Genomic DNA, 20,551 nt, shown 5'->3' with positions numbered 1-20,551 from the left:
GCAGGATCCACAGCTCAGGGTCGCAGCTTTAAGTTGCCCCCAGGGTCCCAGCGCAGCCCCAGGTGCCGTCTCACAGCGTCAGGCCCTCGGGCACAATTTGATCACAGCACTTAGGTGATAAGACAATCGGGAACAGGCAAAACAGTATCTGAGAGGATTATTTCATCCAGTCTCTAATTGCGAACAAATACAGCGTCAGCACTTGTAGACATTACTCTGTTACTCTCTCACGTGTTCGTATGCTGTGGATCGTACCTGGAGCTCTCCTTGGCTATCACGGTCCTAATTTTTTACAAAGGAGTTAAAGCACGGGCTGGGCTGAGGCTGGATTCAAAAGAGCAAAACAGCAGCATCTCCCCGTGCCCCTCCGCAGGAGCCTCCCCGTGTCCCTCCTCAGCCCGCAGAGCAGCAGCACCCCGCATCTCGTCTTTGGAAAGGTGGGAAAAACTCACCCCCGAGTGTTTCAGGAGCAAAGACAGCTCTGTGTGTGTGAGGGGGATTTTGGAGCAATGGAGGGATGGACACAAGGAATTGAGAAGAGAAAATGATGTGAACGTTAAGGATCAGAGCAGATGTGGAGGTCAGGGTGGAAAGGGGGAAGCTGCAGAGCCGGAGCCAGCAGCAGAACTGGGGATCAAAGCTGTAGTTTACATCATAAATAATGAATTGATAACTAATTAAATAATTCAAATCAGCCTAATTTTTATAAGATACCAGCTTTGCTGGGCCACAGGGAAGGAAGCTGAAGGGGAACACTGGCAGAAGTATTCCCACAGAAGGGCATCGCAGCTCACCCTCCTCTCCCTCCTGACCAGCCCTCAGCTCAGCCCTTGGGACCACTGCTTGTTTATGCAAAAGCACCCAGGAAAAGCAATTTGCTCTTGCTCAAATGCAGCATCTCTATTTCAAACAGCAGAAAGCGTAAAGTGCTGATAAAACCAGAAAGGCAGCAGAGGGGCAGGAGCAGCCCGGAGAAGCCTCCAGCCCCCGAGGAGGGCGGACGGCCAACACCGCACTGCCCGACCTCCTCACGCTGCCTGCTCCTTATTAAAAATAACAAAATCCAACTTTCCCACACTCTTTCCTATTTCTTTTAAAAGAGAGAGGAAAAATGAACAGAAGAGAGCAAAGCTGCACCCGGGCAGTGCCTTCGCAGGCAGCTCCCAGGGCACAGGCAGAGGACTCAGCCTCAGAAAACGGGGCTGGCAGCGATGGAGCAGGACTCTCTTACTTTAATTTGCTGCCGCTGGGTGTAGGAAGAGCTTCGATGCTTGCTGCTTTCCACAAACCCTGGGCATTGTAACATGCTGGTGAAGAAACCAAACTTCAGACACTTGGAAAAGTCAACTTACTAATTAGTGCAGCGCTGGCATTGCCTGCAAGCCCACATCGCAGCGCTGCCTGCAAAACAGATCGAGCAAAAAGCTGGTCCTTGTCCCAAAGTGCTTACGACGTGAGCACAAGGCACATGAGAGAGAAGCAGGCAGAGGGTGAAGGCAGGGGAACAATGAGGCAGTGTTAGCTGAAAGGCCGTGGGTTCAGGACACCATTTGGGGCATGATTCTCGTTGACATCAAGTGATTTCATGTGACTAACTCACTTCAGGGCTGCTGGAACAAACTGCGTGGAGCAGCTTTCATGTAAATGCGTCTTACGCCCTTCTCCGCTTTGTCCCCGAATTGCCTGTCCGTAACGCAGCTCGGCCCTCTCCCGCCAGGCCATTTCTTTATGGCAGGGGTCCTCCTTCCCCGGCCACACAGCACAATTAAGCACCAGCCCTATTTAGGGGCCTGTCACATAAAAAATATTTAACCAGGGTACGAGCAAGCAGGCTGGGCTCTGCTCTCTCAGCGCTGGACCGGGAGGCTGGGATCCAGCCCTCCGACCCAAGCAAGATAAAAATCAAGGAGGATTTGGGATGGGGTCTCCTCCCTTTCAAGTGTTGGTAGCAAAATCTTCTCTTTTGGGTGAGGACACAGAGGCCAGGTGGCTGTTCCACCCAGCCAGGGTCCCCGGAGGCAGGACGCGAAGCAAACGCGGGACTATCGCTGTTTGCTCAGGTGCGCTTCAAGGGCTGCTCTTAATGAGCGGGGCACCGGATTTCTTAAACCAGCAATGCACAGGGGGCTGCATCCCATGAGATAGAAAGCTAATCCCTGCTCAGAGGAGCTTAGGAGCCTGCTCGGGCAGACAGATGGGCAGGGAGAGAAGTGGAAGCAGCACCAGCTGGAGCAGAGGGATAAGCAGCACTCGCAGCCCACGAGCAGCCCGGCTCTTGGCAGCGCCTTCAGCAGCAGCTCACTGGGGTGTGCATTTGGGAGGGCACCGGGGAACGCGAGACTCCGCTGGGCTGTGGGGCTCCTCAATGCATTATTTCAAAAGCGTTTGTTAACAAAGAGGGGAAAAAAAAACCCCAGCCCAACACCCCTGCCAGAGTTACAAGGAAAGAGGTGCATGTGCTGAAGCTGGTCCCGCGGTGGGCGCAGCCAGGAGAGCGCAGGGACCAGGCTCTGCACCAACAGCTCGGTGTTTTGTTTGCGTTTTTTTCTTTTTGAGAGATCTTGGAAGACAGGAGCCTGTGGAAGGGACTGGAAAACACTGCTCCACCTACTAATGTGTCTCACAGCATCAGGAAATGCCTTGGCATTCCGTTATGTCTTGATTAACTACTCAAACGCGTTTAACTTGGAAGAAAAGCAGGGAATGACCCCGCAGGCTGCAGCGCAGCCCCACGGAGACCTCCCTGTGCCGCTCGCTTTCCAGGCCACCCTGCAAGCGCGAGCTCACCATGCGGATGCTCTGCAGCTGGGTGCAGTGCATGGTGACGAGCCGGGTCCCCCCAGCCTCTCCAGAACAAGAGACTTGGGGCTGGCATGACACCCAAAGACAGTCGCTGCCTGCCTGAAGAGTTAAAGATGCCTTTTTCACAAAGTAACAAGAACACATTATTTCTTCCTCCTTCCCCCCTACCTACTCCTGTGTGCTTCTGGCTTTGCGTTTTTTTAATAAAAAATGCTAGGAAAGAAGCATTATTTTTGGAGGAGGGAGGAAGAATAGCAGATAATAAGGGAGGAGGAACAATTTCCCAACCAGATCCATCATGTCAGAAAGAAAAAGAGCTCCTTCAAACCCCTGTGTGTTCCTCTCTGGGCAGCTGGATGTTTGCTCCCGAGTGACTCGCACCCCGGGCCCGTGGCCAGCGGGGACGCCCAGCTGGACACTGGGCCACCGAGCAGAGCCACAGAAACGCTGCAGATAACTCCTTTCTCTGTCTGTCGCAGGGCCGCTGTCCCCACTCACCCGTAGAGGCTCAGCCGCAGGGGCCATAGCCCGGCCGGAGGCGCAGGATGGGAGGCATCGCTGGATTTGTCCGCACGTCCCTAGCTGTCGTCACCTTTCTGGGTAAGAGCAGCCCCTCGCCTCTCCGGCCCGGAGGTTTCCATGGGATGCACCCCTCCGTGCCCTTCTGCAGGCTGCAGCGATGCTGAAGCCCCAATTCTCCCGGGTGGTTTATGCAGCCAGGGGACGTGTCTGTGCTACGCCAAACTGCCCTTTGTACCGCTCACGAAAGAGGACAGGAACGGTTGACGCACAAGTCTCCCCCTTTCTAAACTCAAATTTAGGTGAAATGCAGGAGATGCAGATCCTCAGGCAAAGCCTTGGCAGGACCAGTGCCCCTCTGCAGCCCACGCTGCCCAGGCTTGCCCTGGCCTCGGCACAAGGAGGAATTTCCTCCTGCCAGCAGGACTCGCTCATGGCGAAGGCGAAGCCACTTCACCTCCTGGTTTTTCTAGGGATGCCTTTTCGGCCATACCCTGACTGCAAAGATCCCCCCATTCATCGGGGACCATTTCTGGATCTCAGGGAGTCTCAGGCTGCGCTCGGAAGGTCCCTTTTCAGCAGGGAGACATTTCATTTCAGACAACTGAGAATTAGATAATGTCTTCAAGCTAATTCATCATCCCAGGCAGAGACTGCTCGCCTGTTCTTATAAATATCTAATTACCTTTTAATGTTCTCTGGATCCCCAAGGAGGCAGAGGGAGGGGTGGCTGCCCTAGACTGGGAGGCAATTAGCCCGTTTGGAAATTGGTCTGACCCAAATCTGGTAGAGGCAGCAAGATGGAGTTGGGCTCTCCCATTAACCAGCTGAGTTCGTGCAACTTGCTCCCCGTCCAAGCTGAGCCCACAAAAAATGACTCACTGTAAAGCCTGTGAGGGTTATTTTCTCTTGACCTTTGGCTGATGATGCAATGGATCTCAGGAGCCAGCTGGGACAGAGAGAAATCCTCACTGGGAACAGGAGCGAGGGACCAGGGACAAAAAAATTCCAGCTATAGATGAAGCTCAAGGCAACACTGCAGAGCGGGTGAAGACCCAAAGCCTCCGGCTCTGGGCTGTTGGCTCCAGCCCTGGGAAGCTGGGTTGGCAATGTCACCCCTCCCTCGGCCGCAGCACCGAAAGGCTGACTTCCCAGCAATATGTAAGGGTTTAAAGCTTATGAAGTGCACAGAGAAGACTCTCTAATGAACAAGGCTGTCAGGAATGTCTAAAAATCTCTCTGGCCTTTCTTCATTCAGTAAAAGCCATGGAAAATCTTGAAAACTAAGGCTAGCCAAAGCGCTGTCCCTTTGTTCCTCAGAAAGCTTCTCGTTAAAAATAACCCTCTGTTCCTCAGGGAGCTGCTCTTTAAAAATAACCGCTTTGATTTTGTGCACATATGTGTGTTCAGATTTCCTATAAAACCAATTAATTGCCCAGCTCCCTCATGTGCCAAGGCTTCAGGCTGTGGTCAGTGCTCCGGAGCTATGGCTATGCTGCCTGTGCTCAATAAAAGGATTGCTGCTGATGTCCTCGTAAACTGGAATACATCTTGGAAAATGTTCAGCTGAGACATTTATCATTCCCTGGTCTCCAAAGCTAGTGTGGAGCTCAGCACAAAGGGAAAGCATTCAGCCTCCTGGACACCTGGGCTCTCCAGGTCTGACTTTCAGCATATTCCCAATACTCATAATAATACAAAAGCCAGAAATGGGCCAGCGCCACTGCACGAGGGAGGCACTGGCAGTCACCTCCCTGCCCACTGCAGTGGCAAAGGAGATAAAGTTTGAGTTTTGTCTACTCCAGCAATATCTGGTATAAAGTTTGCGATTTTTTTATCCTCGCAGAGACTGCTATGTCCTTGATGGTGTATTTCATGATAGGGTATTTTACTCTCCCAAACAATAGCACAAGTTACTCTTAGAGCGCTGAAATGTTCAAGCATTTCTGCAGCTGTTTTTCCAAATCTTAAATTTTCAGATGTTCCATTTTCACCCGTTCCTATTTATTTCAGTGTTAATATTTATTTTTTCTAATAATGAATGTTGTTCTATCCAGAAGTAGCAGCATATTTAGCATAATTTGTGCTCACCTAGCTGGATTTTAACACAGAAAGTAGGGCTGCATCAGGCATGCCCAATTCTGAGCCCATCACTCTGCTTCTTGCAAATTTGGCTTGCAGGCTTGAAGACCTTTATTTTGTGTTTGCCTTCTCCCTGCTACCCAAATGATAAGAGCCAAAGGAAGGTACTTGTTTTGGTGACATTAAAAATGAGAGTTCTGAGGTGACAGAAGTAGTCCAGACGATCAGTCTCAGAGGTACTGAGATTTGCCACCCTGCTTTACTCTCAGTTCTTAGTTCTAACCATATCCTGAACTTGTAACTGTTTAATTATTACTTTAATCTAACAGTTGTTTTGCTTAACGAGTGAGATCCAGGCATTTCACCCCCAACACCAACCAGACACCTTGGAACTGTCGATAAAAACTCGTCCGAACTTCTGGCATAGATTACATTGGATAAAATCAATGCCTGACAGTTGCAGTCCATAACCTTGGCAGAGAAAAGGGGACAGCAGCGGACAGCAACGGGGTGCAGGCTCTGGGTGGAATCACAAGGGATGATTAGCGTAATTTGGCTTGATTGGGAAGGAGCATCCCATGAGAAAAGGCATGCATGTGAGTGTTAATAATATTTATTTTATTTGTTAAATAAATAGAAATTATTTACCATATGCTACCTATTAATCTCAAAATGTAAAGCTGTTAAACCTTAATCCATTCACTACCATCTATCAGAACACAATTAATACACTACTTTCTTATTAATTCTCCATTAACTCATGATTATTTTACCTGCTGGTCAGCAGTTATTTCCAGCTGAGACTTGCTTAGCACAGCCATTGCTGACCCAACTGAGAGAAGATTTCCAGCTTACACAAGCTTCTCCTTTGTGAATATAACTATTCCAGATGGAAAATGGCACCTACGCCGATTTGGAAGGAATACAACCCTCAAAACGCTGCTTTTCTCTTATTCCAAAGTATTAGACACAGGCTACAGTCCCTCTCCCCTGTGTGACACCAGGGACCTTCAGGCTCCTGCCTGCATGTGGCTCCCTTGCAGCAGCACCTCCCCGCTGCCGGAGCGAGGGCCGGGGTAATTGACTGAGCCTCGGACACAAGGAGCAGCCGACAGCTGCTCTGAACCCACGGAGCCAATTAGTGGAGCCCCTCTCCCGTCTCCCCCTCATCTCCGCATGCAAGAGCAGCCGGAACATGAGACAAACCCCAGGAGCTACAGGTAAAGGGCTGCTTCCCCCGCGCCCAGGAGAGCTGAGCTGGCCGTTCCCTGCTGGAAGTTACTCTTGCATAAAACATCACACTTACTGGAGTCACTTAATTTAACTAGTGACCATGCTGTGTACTGTAGGGAAGGAAACAGATTGCTGGTTGGCATGGCAGTTTTAAGACAGTTATTAATTCAATTACAAAGCATGGAAGGATCCTGGGGCTAGCTAAGCTTCTCCGAGCTTATCACTGCAGAGGCAGAGGGGGACTGTGCTGGGAGCACACTGCCTTGAGGTGGCTCCATCCCTGCTAAGGGAAAAGGCATTTCTCCAGGTGCCAGGGAGAGAACAGACTTGCTGGCGATCATTATCCCACCAGTCACTTCTGCAGTTAAGAGATTTCCAGGCAGCTTCTGCTTTGTTCTTCCTTATTTGCACTGCCATTTCCATGAAGCCTGTGTGGAGGGGGGGCTGCTAGCATTTGCCGTTTACCTGAGACACAGAGTCACTCACTGCGGGCAGCTGGCACTTTCCAGGGAAACATCATCCCCACGCCAAAGGGTGGCCCAGGCACAGCGTAGGAGAAGGCAGGCAGGTTCTTATGTTCCTCTTGTGCCTATGCCTGAGCCATACTCATGACAGCAAGATCAGAATCAAACCTGTGTCTGGACACTACAGAGGAAGCTTCAAGCTCATCCTGTTAGTTTGAAAGTAGAACTGATACCTGCAGCATTGGTTCGCATGCCAGCAAGCAGCAGGTTTCAGTCGTCAAGAGCTGGTGATGTTGCAGACGCAGGGATGGACGGGATCTGCCAGGTGTGTGCAGGGAGGCAGTGGCAGAGCTGAGAACTTACTGTGAAGATCCAGGTTCTCCTCTCTCCTCCCTCGTCCTGGAGAGGACTTAGGAGGAACCGACCAGCCAAAGTTTGTACAGACAGAGGAGGAACCAGCACATCCTCACTGCCAGGGACAAGGAGGGCATCCAGGGGTTCCCAGCTCCAGTCTCGTCTGTGCATGGCTTTCCAAGAGGCGTGTCTCCGTACTCCTCCATCTGCACGTCGTCAAGCACGTCTGGTCCCTCTGGCATGGCAGAGATGGTGCGAGATGCTCAGCGGGAAACGCACGCTATCTGCCCGAAGCCATGGTTGGGGCTGGGCTGTGGTGACAGATGGGTTGTGATTTTCACGTTGCTCCTTCTTTTATTCTAGATGCAGTTCTGATGCTGCCAGGGACACCCTACAAAACTAAAAATGAGAATTTTTAGAAAAAAGCTAAATTGAGCTGAGCAGGTTTTCCCTCTCTTGTAGTTTGGTGCCAAGCACAGAGTAGCACAAGGAACTACGGGCCAGTGTTTGAAGAGCAGCCTGTCCACACCCTCTTCCCTGAAGGCTCAGCAGAAGAGAAAGTCACGCTGGCTTGCCGAGCAAGAGCCAGTCCTCCTGCGACCTACAGGTGAGCTCGCCCGCTCTCTCTCCGTGCCAGGACTGGCACACAACCATCAAGAATTTTGCTTTCCGTTCTCCACTTTTATATAAAGAAAATCACTAACATGAGAATCAGTCTCTCCTCATCTACACGTGATGTACAATCCCACCGAGGTCATGGACCAGACAGAAATCTAACGCAAATTCCACAGCTGGAAAAAAACCCAAGCACAGCCTCCTAAGAAGGCACCACGCAGTTGCAAGGAGTATTTACCCCTCACACTTCTTTACGCATGCTCTTGGCAGGTGGAAGATGAATGGCACAGAGATAAAGATGGAGCCAGATTCCCGTTACAGGCTGGTTGCAGGCGACCTGGTGATAAGCAACCCAGTGAAAGCCAAGGATGCTGGCTCCTACCAATGCGTGGCATCTAATTCCAGGGGCACGGTCGTCAGCAGGGAAGCTTCCCTCCGCTTTGGCTGTAAGTTTGTCTCCACAAGGTAAATGAAACGCAGCCACAGTTATGCTGGCGGTAAACTGAGCCTCCCCTGCTTGCGTTAATAAAGGTTGGAGAGAAGCTCTCCAGTGCATGGTACCTAACATTATCACTTGGAGAAACCCCCTGGTGCTTTCTGTTAACATGGAGGTGCAGTAGAAATTTGATGCACTATGGAGAAAGTCAGTAATGTTTTTGGATCTCCCTCTATACAACCACTGAAAAGACCAGCCTGTGGAGGGGGAGATAAAACACAGTAATTCCTCCAGCTGTTTTCTTCGTCCACGGACAGGTTTCACTTTGCACGTTTAGTTTTGCAGGAATTCTCCGCAGAAGAGCGAGACCCTGTGAAGATTACAGAAGGCTGGGGGGTGATGTTCGCCTGCAGCCCTCCTCCCCATTACCCAGGTAAGGGTTTGCATTCCAGCATCGCCACTAGCAGGGATTAGCAGCATTGCTGGTGCCAGGTGGAGAGATGCAACAGAACAAGGGATTCCCAGACATGCGAATCGCTCCTTGCTTTTCTTTGGGAATTTTAGGGAAGCTAATTTGTTTTTAATTCAGACTCTGTAAAGCAACAAAACAGAGACAGGACTTAGCATGTGGAGAAAACAAGTCCCATCCAAGGACCAACTTCAGCTTAGACTGGTGTAGAAGACAGCCTGCTTGGTTTAGTCCCACCTGAGAGGACACAGGCAACTTGTCCAGTTTGTTCCTTTCTCTTTCCCCCACAGGCTTATCCTATCGATGGCTCCTGAATGAGTTTCCCAATTTCATCCCAGCCGATGGAAGGCGTTTCGTCTCTCAGACCACAGGAAACCTTTACATTGCCAAGACAGAGGCTTCCGACCTGGGGAACTATTCGTGCTTTGCCACCAGCCACATCGACTTCATCACCAAGAGTGTTTTCAGCAAGTTCTCCCGGCTCAGCCTCGCTGCAGAGGGTCAGTGCTCTTGGATTACCATAAGGGGACTGGGCAAAATGCAAAATTAACAAGGCACCACAAAGCACTCGGGCTCCACAGGACTCCAGCAGTGCACAAATCGCCCACCAGCCTCTCAGGGGAGCTTAAGAGCTTACAAAAATATTAATTGGCTGGAACCTGGGGGAAGGAAGCAGCCCTCTCTCCAGGCTTTACTGCTTGTGCAGCTAGAAACCCCCTCCACGGGCTTTCTCTGTTTGTAAAAGAGACGTGGCGCAAGGTGCAGCCTGTGCAGGCTCACATATCCCTGAAACTACTCTCCTCTGCCTTTAGTGACTTTGCAGAGGTGCAGCCAAAGATACTTCTTGGGCAGGGCAAAGGGAGTTAAGCAGGTAGGAAATGAAGGAGAAATAGTCCTGAGATGTTGTAAAGAGATTTTTAGAGACTTTAGTAAGAGCTGTTTTAAAAAGAAAATGAAACTTAGCCTCTCTTGCCTTATCCAAACACACAAAGGTTTTGGAAAGGAGCGTAACCTTGTGGGTACCTCTGCCCTTTAAGACCTCACGTGTGCCATTTTAAAGTCATCCAGAACTCCTCAAGAGTGCTTTTCTTTTAACAGATGCCAGGCAGTATGCACCCAGCATAAAAGCCAAGTTTCCTGCAGACACCTACGCTCTGGCTGGGCAGATGGTGACTTTGGAGTGTTTTGCCTTTGGAAAGTGAGTGCAGCGTCTGTGTCGCTCAGGCTCGGGACGGGGAGGGCATCGCGGAACCTGCAACTTTCACAACCCCTCTCTTCAACGGGTCTACGGCAGACCAGAGATGGAGGGAGAACAGGAGGAGGGAGGAATTGGCTAAAACCATCTGTCCTGCTGGCCAAGGCCCAGCTGGGATGGGACCTGGGTGGCTAAACGGGGACTGAGTTACACTGCGCTGTAATGCAGCGTGGGTACCCGAGAGCTGGCCTTCACCAGATTTACTTTTACATAGCCCTGTTCCTCGAATAAAGTGGAGGAAGCTGGACGGCTCGCAGTCCTCCAAGTGGATCGGAAGCGAGCCCCTCTTGCAGATCCAGGATGTTGGCTTCGAGGATGAAGGCACTTATGAGTGTGAGGCTGAAAACGTCAAAGGGAGAGACACCTACCAGGGCCGCATCATCATTCAAGGTAACACATTCAAACACGTGCCTTGCCAGAGAACGGCAAGATGCCCCAGGCAACGGGCTGAGCCTTTGGGAGTGAAACCACCACCTCTGACCCTGCCTCGTATCAGCCCTAATTAAACCTATCGCAAAGCCCTAACTAAACCTATTGCAAAGCCCTAACAAAGACCTGCAGAGATCACGGATATCTTTCCTCAGTGGATACATTTAGGCTATGGCAAGGAGAGAGAGAGACCTCCTAACTTCCTCTAAAACAATTCTAGCAAAAATGAGGTAATGAGGGATGGAAGCATAGTGGTAAAAATCAGACTTAGCTGTCAACGAAGATCCTCTCCAAGCCTGGGGTACTTCCACAAGGGTTAATACTTGAAGCTATTAATCAGACCTAGGCAAGTTACAAAACTTAACCTGGTTCTCTTAGTCTGAATCCAGTCTTTCCTGAAGCTCAGGAACGACTGCATTTATTCTTAAGAAGAGAAACCATAACGTTCTTCCCTCAGATCTGGATTCTGCCATAATTTTGTGCAATACACATGCACAGCTGCAGCCAGACCCATAGAGGCCTCAGCCTTGCATCGCGGCACAAAAGGCGAAGGCTGTTACTATGGTGAAACACGCTGGGATAAATAAATCTGCCAGCAGAGATGACACAATGAGCATCCTTCTGCCTGCCTGGCACAACAAACCTCTCATCTGATCTTCTTGGCACTGCCACCTCTCTTGCTCCTTTGCAGCTCAGCCGGAGTGGCTGAAGGTGATCACAGACACGGAAGCTGACATCGGGTCCGACCTGCGCTGGAGCTGCGCGGCTGCTGGCAAACCCAGGCCCGCGGTCCGATGGCTTCGGGACGGGCAGCCGCTGACCTCCCAGGTACCGCTGCGCAGGTCTGACAGCGAGAGCAGCTCAGCCAGTGCACACCAGAACCTGCAGCACTGAACCTGCTACTCCAGACTTAGACCCTCTACTGCCTCGCTGCAAATGCATCTCAACCCCGTTTTATCACCCCGCATCCCTATTCCATGTGCCCCCATGAGGCTGCAAAGCAATGCCACAGTCCTTACCGACAGCAAGTTCCTTCTCCCGTCACTGCCATCCCAGCCATTGCTTCATGCAACTACAGGAACTCATAGCCAGTTCTCGGGGCGGATAAATAGCACTCGTACCTGTCTCGGTATGACCTGCACATTGCTGCTCAGGCACTCAGAAGTCTCAGCAAACAGAGCACAGTGATGTGGGGTAGTGACTGGACACACAGAAAAAGTGGCCTGTGTTTTCTCCCGTGGAAAACCAGGCTGGCTTCAAACTGGCACAAGAGTCTGTAATGAAACTCAACCCTGAACACACGAGGCTTGAGTTCCATTTTTGTTCTTTCTCATCTAATGGGTTCATCCTCTTGTTTGCACAGAACCGCATCGAAGTGAGCGGTGGAGAGCTGAGATTTTCCAAGCTAGTCCTGGAGGACTCTGGCATGTATCAGTGTGTGGCTGAGAACAAGCATGGCACAGTATATGCAAGTGCTGAATTAACAGTGCAAGGTAATTTCTCATTTCCCAGTGCTCTGGGTTTCAATGGGACACTGAAGCATTTTAGCTCTCTCCCTAATATCCTATGCTTGCGATCTCAGAGTAAGATAAGAGCAGACAAAACCTGCTTCACTCACCATTGAAATATAGTTGCTGTTTCAACAAGACACTCTACAACCCTTTAAAATTTAAACCTTGTGTAAATTCAGTAATGCTGAAAGAGAACAAGGACATCTGTTTAGCTGCAGAAAGTGTACAGGACAGACAGCAGCAGCAGCACAAGCTCTCTTCCACTACACAGCCTTCCTCTTTTTTGGAGGAAAGAGGTCAAAGAAAACAGTCCAGTATCCATTCAGCCTGCTTTGATGGATGGCGATTGGAACTGGACTGATGCCAAACTTGTTCCCCATTAGTCTAAAAGCTTATCTCCTTGTGGTCAGTAGATGCCAGAGATAAATTAAAGGCCCTAAGCATCAACTGTTCAACATGAACACGCTGCAATGCATGAGGGCACCAGATAAAACCCGATTCTATCTCTGCAATTCCAGGAGGAGTTTTAGGCAAGCTGGATGTCTGCATTGGTGACTTTGATCAGGATGTTGAAGAGAATATCCTCTACATTTTCAAAAGCAGCTGTTCTTGTGTCTCTCAAAGACCTTGCACTTGTTAGGGTCATATCACCATCGCTAAGTACGACACGTGCCACATAACACCTGCCTCGGCAGGCGTTAGAAACCACCCGGCAGCAGAGGAATCACTCCATCTTGCTCACCAGATACTGCCATGCTTCTGTTACCAAGTCATCTAACAACAAATCAATACCTAGTTACGTGGCAGTTAAAATGCTCGCATAGCAGGGTTTTCTAATCATTCCTTAATCCTGTTTTTTTCCCCTGTAGCCTTAGCACCAGATTTTAGACTAAACCCAGTGAAGCGACTGATACCTGCAGCCCGAAGTGGGAAGGTCATCATCCCATGCCAACCAAGAGCAGCACCAAAAGCCACTGTGCTCTGGACCAAAGGGACTGAACTTCTGATCAACAGTAGCAGGTAGCAGCACAGAGTCAGCTTCTACCTAGAAACCATAGCTAAAATCACATTTTTTTCTTGCCAGAAGACTGGACTTGATGACCCAAGTGTGCTGCTACATCCCTGAACATAAGCACTTTGTTATTCCTCTAGTTTCTTCTGTAGAAAACTCCTATTTTGCAGTTCTGTCTTTATCACCAATTTCTCTAAAATCAGCAAGTGCTGGAAAAGGTCAGGTGTACAGAGTGAACAGACATTTTAACCTTCCTCTTGTATGGTTCTTCTTCCTTTCCAGGGTGACTATTACCCCAGATGGCACGCTGATCCTCCAGAATATCAGCAAATCTGATGAGGGAAAGTATACCTGCTTTGCTGAGAATTTCATGGGCAAAGCCAACAGCACTGGAGTCCTCTCTGTTCGAGGTAGAGATGTTTGCCTTGATTTGGGGGTCAGTCGAGCAAGAAACGTCTAAGAATGCCATGATGTGATATTTCTCCTCTCCTTATACTCCCAAAAAGCAATGCAGTACTCGGGGAATCGGAGACATTTCAGCCTGTGAAGCAGCAAACCTTCTGCCTGACCCACCAAATCATACCTTCCAACTACTGGTCCTTGAGAAAAGCATTTCCATTTTCTAACCACTGTAATCCCTCTTCTTCCTCCTGTAAAACTACAGCTGTTAGAGAGGGATGGCAAGTTGGAAAGTGTTAGTTGGTTTGGATGCTCTGCAGCATTAATATACATCTGGTACATGGCCATTTGCAGCTAACAGCCCTCCCTGCTCTTTCTCTGCAGATGCCACCAAAATCACATTGGCACCATCTAGTGCTGATATCAACGTAGGTGAAAACCTTACTCTACAATGTCACGCGTCCCATGATCCAACTATGGACCTAACCTTCACCTGGTCACTAGATGATTTCCCCATTGACTTTGACAAGTCTGAGGGGCACTACCGGCGAGCCAGCGTGGTGAGTAGAAAGGGCAATTATGTACCATCAAAACAGATAGAAAACTAATAGCAGCCTCTTTGTTTGCATGCTGAATGCGATCAGGCATGTTCAAATGCTCTCCCCACTGTCTCTTCTCTTCCCCACGCAGAAGGAAGCTATTGGGGACCTCAGCATCTTCAACACCCAGCTGAAGCACTCGGGGCGGTACACGTGTACAGCCCAGACAGTTGTGGACAGTGCTTCGGAGTCAGCCACGCTGACTGTCAGAGGTAATTTCTCTGTCGTAAGGTCCCCTGCTCCTTACAAGCCCGAAGTAACAGCATGGTCCTTGCAAGGGATCACCTCGCTCTTCCCTTGTGCCCACCTCACCATCTAACAGTTGAACTGGTTGGCATAGGCTTATGAGCTTTTCTGGAGGCCAGCACTGGAGGTGAGGCTTCCTAGCCTCCAGAAAAGAAAGGCCTGATTATAATTTATGACTTGCACAATACAAAGAGCAATAAGCCTCCAAATCTTTCATCTTAGTAACATGTCCATCTGTCTCCCATCATCCCAGGACCTCCAGGCCCCCCCGGGGGTGTGGTGGTGAGAGACATCAGTGACACCACTGTCCAGCTGAGCTGGAGCCGCGGCTTTGATAACCACAGCCCTATTGCCAGGTACATCATCGAGGCGCGGACGCTCCTCTCCAGCAAATGGAAGCAAATGCGTACCAGTAAGTATCTCGATGGCAGCAGTGGTGGCATGGCCCGTGCTGGCTGCAGGGCACCAGCTCGCTGACAAGTTCTTGCTCTGTGCTCGTACGCTGGCTGCCACTCGCCCTATTTGTTCTCCTCTCGTGTTACTGGATTATATAGATCCTGTAAATATTGAAGGCAACGCAGAGACTGCCCAGGTGGTGAGCCTCATTCCTTGGATGGATTATGAGTTTCGGGTCTTAGCGAGTAACATTCTTGGAGTTGGGGAGCCAAGTCTACCCTCCAGCAAAATCCGTACCAAAGAAGCAGGTACGTGCAGATACGCTCAGAGGTTGAAAGGGGAATCAGAGGTACTTGTCCCTACATGCTTTCAGCATGCCTCGGTCCCAAAAAATTAGTCATCTCCTTGAGTGCTCCTAGAGGTGATGCCATCACAAAATTTTCTGCCTTTTTGCCCATTTACACGTCAAAGACAAAGCAGTACTAGAGCTGGCAGCTAACTTCTCCGGCATTAGGTACAATATATGAAACCATTATAAATCCTAGCTTCAAATCCTGTACCTTCTGCACAGTAACGCTTAGAAAGGGGAAAGAGCCCTATTATATCACAGAGCACAACTCTGCAAAGACAAGGTAAATTTCCCAGCAAATGGCTGTGAATGTTCATTATATCTTCTGCTGCTTGGACGTGCAAGCAGAAGGGATGTAAGAACAGCAGGAGAACTGCTCTCAACATACCAAATGCACATTAACTCCTTTCCAATAAAAGCTCTCCTCCATATCCCTGCTTTTGAGCTTGATTCTTGTCCCCTCGGAGACATGCTGCCTCCAAATAAGCTCGTCAGGCACTAGCCAGTATATTCTAGACCTGATTTTCACAAACATCTGAAATACAGCTGAAAATATAGAGACAAGCACTTTCATACAAGCTGTCAAAGCCTGGCTACTCCCAGACCGTGCGGTGTCTGTGCTCATCTTCATCACTATTGTTTCCTTAACCCAACCTGTGCTGTCTGCTTTTGTTTGGGGACCCGACAGCACCTACTGTGGCACCATCTGGGCTCAGCGGAGGCGGAGGGGCTCCCAACGAGCTGATCATCAACTGGACGGTAAGTCAGCAGCACGGCGCCAGCCGTGGATGCTGGGAGAGGGCCAGGGGGAGGAGCACGTGCCATTTCTTTTGTGCTGCAATTACAATTTCGATATGTGGTTGAGCCAAACACGGCTTCGTCCAAAGTCTTGCTCATTTGAACTGACCAAAGCTCCTCTCTCTTTCTGCCCCCCTCACAGCCAACGCTGCGGGACTATCAGAACGGAGATGGCTTTGGCTACATCTTGTCGTTTCGCAAGAAAGGCACCCAGGGGTGGTTGACAGCGAGGGTACCGCACGCAGAATCGCTGCACTACGTCTACCGCAACGAGAGCATCGGTCCCTACACCCCCTTCGAAGTGAAGATCAAAGCATACAACAGGAAAGGAGAGGGACCGGAGAGCCTCACTGCCATCGTGTACTCTGCAGAAGAAGGTAAAGGGGGACGCGGTGACTCGGAATTTGCTGTGCTTTGTCCAACCAACCAACGTGTCCTCGACCAGCTCCCTGCAGAGCTGTGTCTGTCTGGGAGCTCCACGATAGGAGAAGTTTCTTTTACTCAAAGAGCAGCTGACAGTGATTTCAGGATAACATGTATCTTCTACTTCAAATACACAGCCGTGACTGTACACCCAGAGCTTCAGAGCAGACGCAGATCCTCACAGCACACAGCTGTGGCCCTGCTTGTCCTACTAAGTCCCTAAATCCCTTCCTCTTGCTTTGCTTTGTACACATAATACCTGGCTGCACGGTAACGATGCTGCAGGAGAGCCCTTCGTTTCAGTATGGTGATTATGCTGCCCAGAGCGAGGAAAAGGATTTTAGTCTCTTTTGTTGTCTTTTTCAGAACCGAAAGTGGCTCCTTTCAGAGTTATGGCCAAGGCTGTTCTGTCCTCAGAAATGGATGTGTCCTGGGAGCCCGTTGAGCAGGGAGACATGACTGGAGTGCTTTTGGGCTACGAGGTACGAGCCTGCAATGGGAATGAGACACTGAAACTGAGACCTAAGAGCCCAGCAAAGAAAATTCCCCCAGGCTAAGTGAGGTGAAAGGAAACAGCATTTGTTTCCAAAGATGGAGCATAATTAATGGACAGCACGAGGCTCTAATGGGGCCAGTACTACTGCTCACAAGAGAGATTAGTAAGAAAGAAACACCTTTTTTTTTCTGCTTGCCTTTCCACACGGGCTGTAACCTTATTCCTGGGCACACACTAAGCAAAATGCGTAGAAACAAATACCAAAGGGTCTCCAGCGCTGGCTGTGGATGGACTGAGTCTGGTGTTTGCAGATGCCTCTATCCTTACTAAACCCATTATACCCTTTTCTATTCAGATCCGGTACTGGAAGGATGGTGATAAAGAGGAGGCAGCTGACAGAGTGAGAACAGCCGGGCTGGTCACATCGGCTCACGTAACAGGCCTGAACCCCAACACAAAATACCACGTGTCAGTCAGAGCTTACAACCGGGCTGGAACCGGCCCCCCCAGTCCCTCTACCAATGTCACGACGACAAAGCCACGTGAGTGAGCCCTGACCACCTCTGGTTTGCACCTTGCGCTCCCTGGGGCTGCTGCTTCCTCCAGAGGATCCCCAGTGATCAGCTAACCGATTAGCTTTTTTATCTTGGTGCTCTAACGCCATTTTAAATAGTCCATAAAACAGTTCCCTGAATTTCCTCAGATCAGTCTTGTGGTCTGTGCATCACTTATCTGAGAAGATCTGTGCTCAGAGTAATGTTTGCTGGGATACTTCCCTTTAAACCAACCGTAGCGGTGCCATCAGCCCTGTCGACTAGTTGTAGAGTCTCAGGAGATGGCTGTAACCAGCACATTCTCATCGGTCCCTGACTTACTGAATCTCTGTCTTGTTTTGTATCTCTTAGCACCAAAGAGGCCACCTGGCAACATCTCCTGGACTTTTTCTGGGTCTACAGTCAGCATCAAGTGGGATCCAGTGGTGGCGAAGGCAGATGAGTCTGCAGTTACGGGGTACAAGGTACAGGCAGCATGTAGCTGGACTTCTCTTATAAGTGACCCTAAGGAAATCACAGTGAACATAAACTCAAACTTGCCTCTTCCAACAGATGCTTTACAGGCAGGATTCCCACTCTGCTCCCACACTATACCTGGCCAGCAAGAGCCGGATCGACATCCCTGTCCCTGAAGACTTCACTCACGCCTTTGTACAGATCAGGGTGACGGGCCCTGGGGGAGATGGAATCCCAGCAGAAGTTCACATCCTCCGAAACAGTGGTACGTACGCTCCTCCGACTGCACGCGCAGATGCGCATTTACAGGGTGCCTCACAAACTGCTGGAAAACGAGCTCAGAGAGAGGAGTTAATTTGCGGGACTACTTGCCTGTCATTTGCTACCACTGTTCTTTGATAAGTAAATGACTTGGTCATACCTCCTCCCCTACCTGGCCATAGCACGGCATAATAGCAATAAATACTATTACGTTATAAAATCCCACTCTCCCTTCCAGGAACGCGGGGGAACATCCTACCCCAGTGTTTTAGACTGAGTCTCTGGAATTGGTCTTTGGCTCCCTTGTGCTGTTCACTCAAAGGATCTTCTGACGTATTCCTCTCCAGCCCTCCATAAGCTATCCTCTCTCCAGACTCTGAGCAACCTTTCAGTCCACTCTGAACCCAGCTTTATTTTATTTGCAGCTAAAGCTCTTGAGGCCCCATGCAAGCCCAACTTACATTCACTAAGAGTGAAATCCTGACTGTTTGTGGGGCCCCGACACCAACTCCAGTAGGTTCCCTTGATTCAGGGTGTAAGTACTCAGGGCCCACCTCCAAATTCTTGTTTCAAATCCTGGGAGGTTCATCAGAGATAAATGCAGTATGAGCACGCAGAACCCCAGAATCAACACTGTACCAACCCTCCCGACTCTTTCCACAAGACATCAGGTTGTGTCTGTGCAACGAGACGGTTGCTCCTTCCCCGTTCCCTTTCTTTCAGGAACAAGTATGATGGTGGAAGACTCTGTGACGAGGCCAGTGCCACATGCTGTCGTTATCACAACTAACTCTCTAGTAATGGTGGCCCTCATCAGCTACCTGGAGCTCTGACGATGGCCAGCGCAGCAGAGGACTCCCAGACATGCTTCCTCCCAAGCCAGTGGGGAACTACTTGGCTGCTGCAACTTCAAGTTTGTACCACAGCAGCACTACAGAGAAAGGATTTGACAACATTGTTTGAAGGGAGGAAGAAAGAAACAGCTTTTTTTTTGTTTTGGAAGAATATAAGCTTTCATACAAGACATGGGTCTTTAACCAATTAAAATTTTTTTAAAGAAACAAGCAAAATGAAGAAGAATTCTACATGAATTCTGACAGCCAGCTGCCCCACACACTGTATCCAGTAGGTTTTCTGCCTTATGAAGCCATGTACTAAAATAACCAGACTGCTAAACTTGACTTCTTTTTTTTTTTTAAATATGTACAGTGAATTTTGGGGCGTAAGGGGAGGACGGGGACTGAGGATTTCACAGTGATCAGCATGTTCCATACCAATCCCAGTCACAGCCATCTCTAACAAATTATGGGACAGGATTTCCCCCCCCACCCCCCATAATATGAGCCAAACTCTGCAACAACCAGCCCAAGGAGATAAAGCCACAAGAGAGATTGACCTCTGTTCCCATCCTGAAGATGGGTGAACACAGAATTTAGATTGTGAAAAGCTTTTTTACGACACTGGTGTTACCTTGCAACCCCAGCCTATTGTTTGTATCAACTGTTATGCTGTGAGGTGCAACGTTCAATGTTATCTGTATCCCATGTACTTTTGGGGTGTTTTTGTTATGTTGTTTGCTTCTTTCCTTTTTGTTTGGGGAGGAGAAGGGATAAGCGAAAAGGAGATCCTTTTCTAGCATCCACTAATTCAGAGAGGCAGTTCTGCCTAATAATGGAGATGTTGACATATCCAATTTCAATAGAGAGAGGGTCTTAAAGGCGGAAGAAAAAGGAATATTACATAATTTAACCAAGAACTGGAGACTCGAGGAAGCCGTCACTGGGGCAACAAGGAAAATCTGGACTCAGTCAGATTCATCACCCTACACAAACGGTTCCGTCCAGCCAAAATACCAGTCTCAACTTGGGACTGCAAGACTGAGATCCAACCAGTAAGTTAGTCTGGTTTTCAGGTCCAAGGCTTGTACAGCTAATGCAAACGGAGGGCTGATACCCCAGAGAAGTACAGGGCTGCGGAGGTGCACCATTAACTAAACTGGTTGGGAATAGATGTTGCATATTAAAATCTCTCTGTCTCCCAGTAAAGCAATTGATCAAAGTTCATGAGGAGCTGATTGACATTGCTTGCTGGTTAGATCCCAAGCGCGCTTTTAGGGAGCTTTACCTGCCCGTACCTTCCTCCTTCCCAGCAGACAATACTGCTGGCCTGAGCAATCTCAGTTCCAGAATTACCCGACAAAGGGCTACACTTGCAGGACTGTGCAATGGCAAGGCACTGACATGCAGTTTCTACGCCAGATGCCGACTCCTTGCCCTTACTAATCATTTTAAAACTACCGTGTCCTAGGCCTTAGTGAGCATTTGACAGATTACATGCACAAATCCCTGGTCTCCCAGAGTTATGCCTATTGTATATATCCATAGCATGCCATC

The 20,551-nt window shown here is 49.5% G+C and overlaps 1 protein-coding gene across 1 annotated transcript; it reads left to right on the top strand.

Moving 5' to 3' along the window:
• Positions 1-3,291: 3,291 nt before the first annotated feature.
• CNTN2 (contactin 2) lies at positions 3,292-18,991 on the top strand. The gene is made up of 22 exons (XM_072844656.1): positions 3,292-3,402; positions 7,917-8,061; positions 8,340-8,515; positions 8,843-8,938; positions 9,265-9,474; positions 10,073-10,172; positions 10,444-10,619; positions 11,350-11,486; positions 12,022-12,151; positions 13,039-13,189; positions 13,464-13,591; positions 13,965-14,140; positions 14,271-14,391; positions 14,679-14,837; positions 14,980-15,129; positions 15,859-15,929; positions 16,111-16,345; positions 16,758-16,873; positions 17,243-17,429; positions 17,793-17,905; positions 17,994-18,162; positions 18,882-18,991. The coding sequence occupies exons 1-22, from the start codon at positions 3,348-3,350 to the stop codon at positions 18,989-18,991; spliced, it is 3,111 nt and encodes a 1,036-aa protein (XP_072700757.1). The 5' UTR covers positions 3,292-3,347.
• Positions 18,992-20,551: the final 1,560 nt, after the last annotated feature.

The sequence above is a fragment of the Ciconia boyciana genome, chromosome 23 (genome assembly GCF_034638445.1).
Source record: "Ciconia boyciana chromosome 23, ASM3463844v1, whole genome shotgun sequence".
NCBI classification, from domain to species: Eukaryota; Metazoa; Chordata; class Aves; order Ciconiiformes; family Ciconiidae; genus Ciconia; species Ciconia boyciana.
The sequence above is the reverse complement of the archived record's forward strand: the minus strand, read 5'-3'. Positions and strand labels throughout refer to the sequence as shown.

Bases quoted from the DNA above. Each gene is read 5' to 3' on its own strand.
- CNTN2 (XM_072844656.1), top strand. From the start codon at position 3,348: ATGGGAGGCATCGCTGGATTTGTCCGCACGTCCCTAGCTGTCGTCACC. The intron at 8,939-9,264 runs GTAAGGGTTTGC...TTTCCCCCACAG, and splicing joins CCCTCCTCCCCATTACCCAG to GCTTATCCTATCGATGGCTC. The intron at 16,874-17,242 runs GTACGAGCCTGC...TTTTCTATTCAG, and splicing joins GAGTGCTTTTGGGCTACGAG to ATCCGGTACTGGAAGGATGG.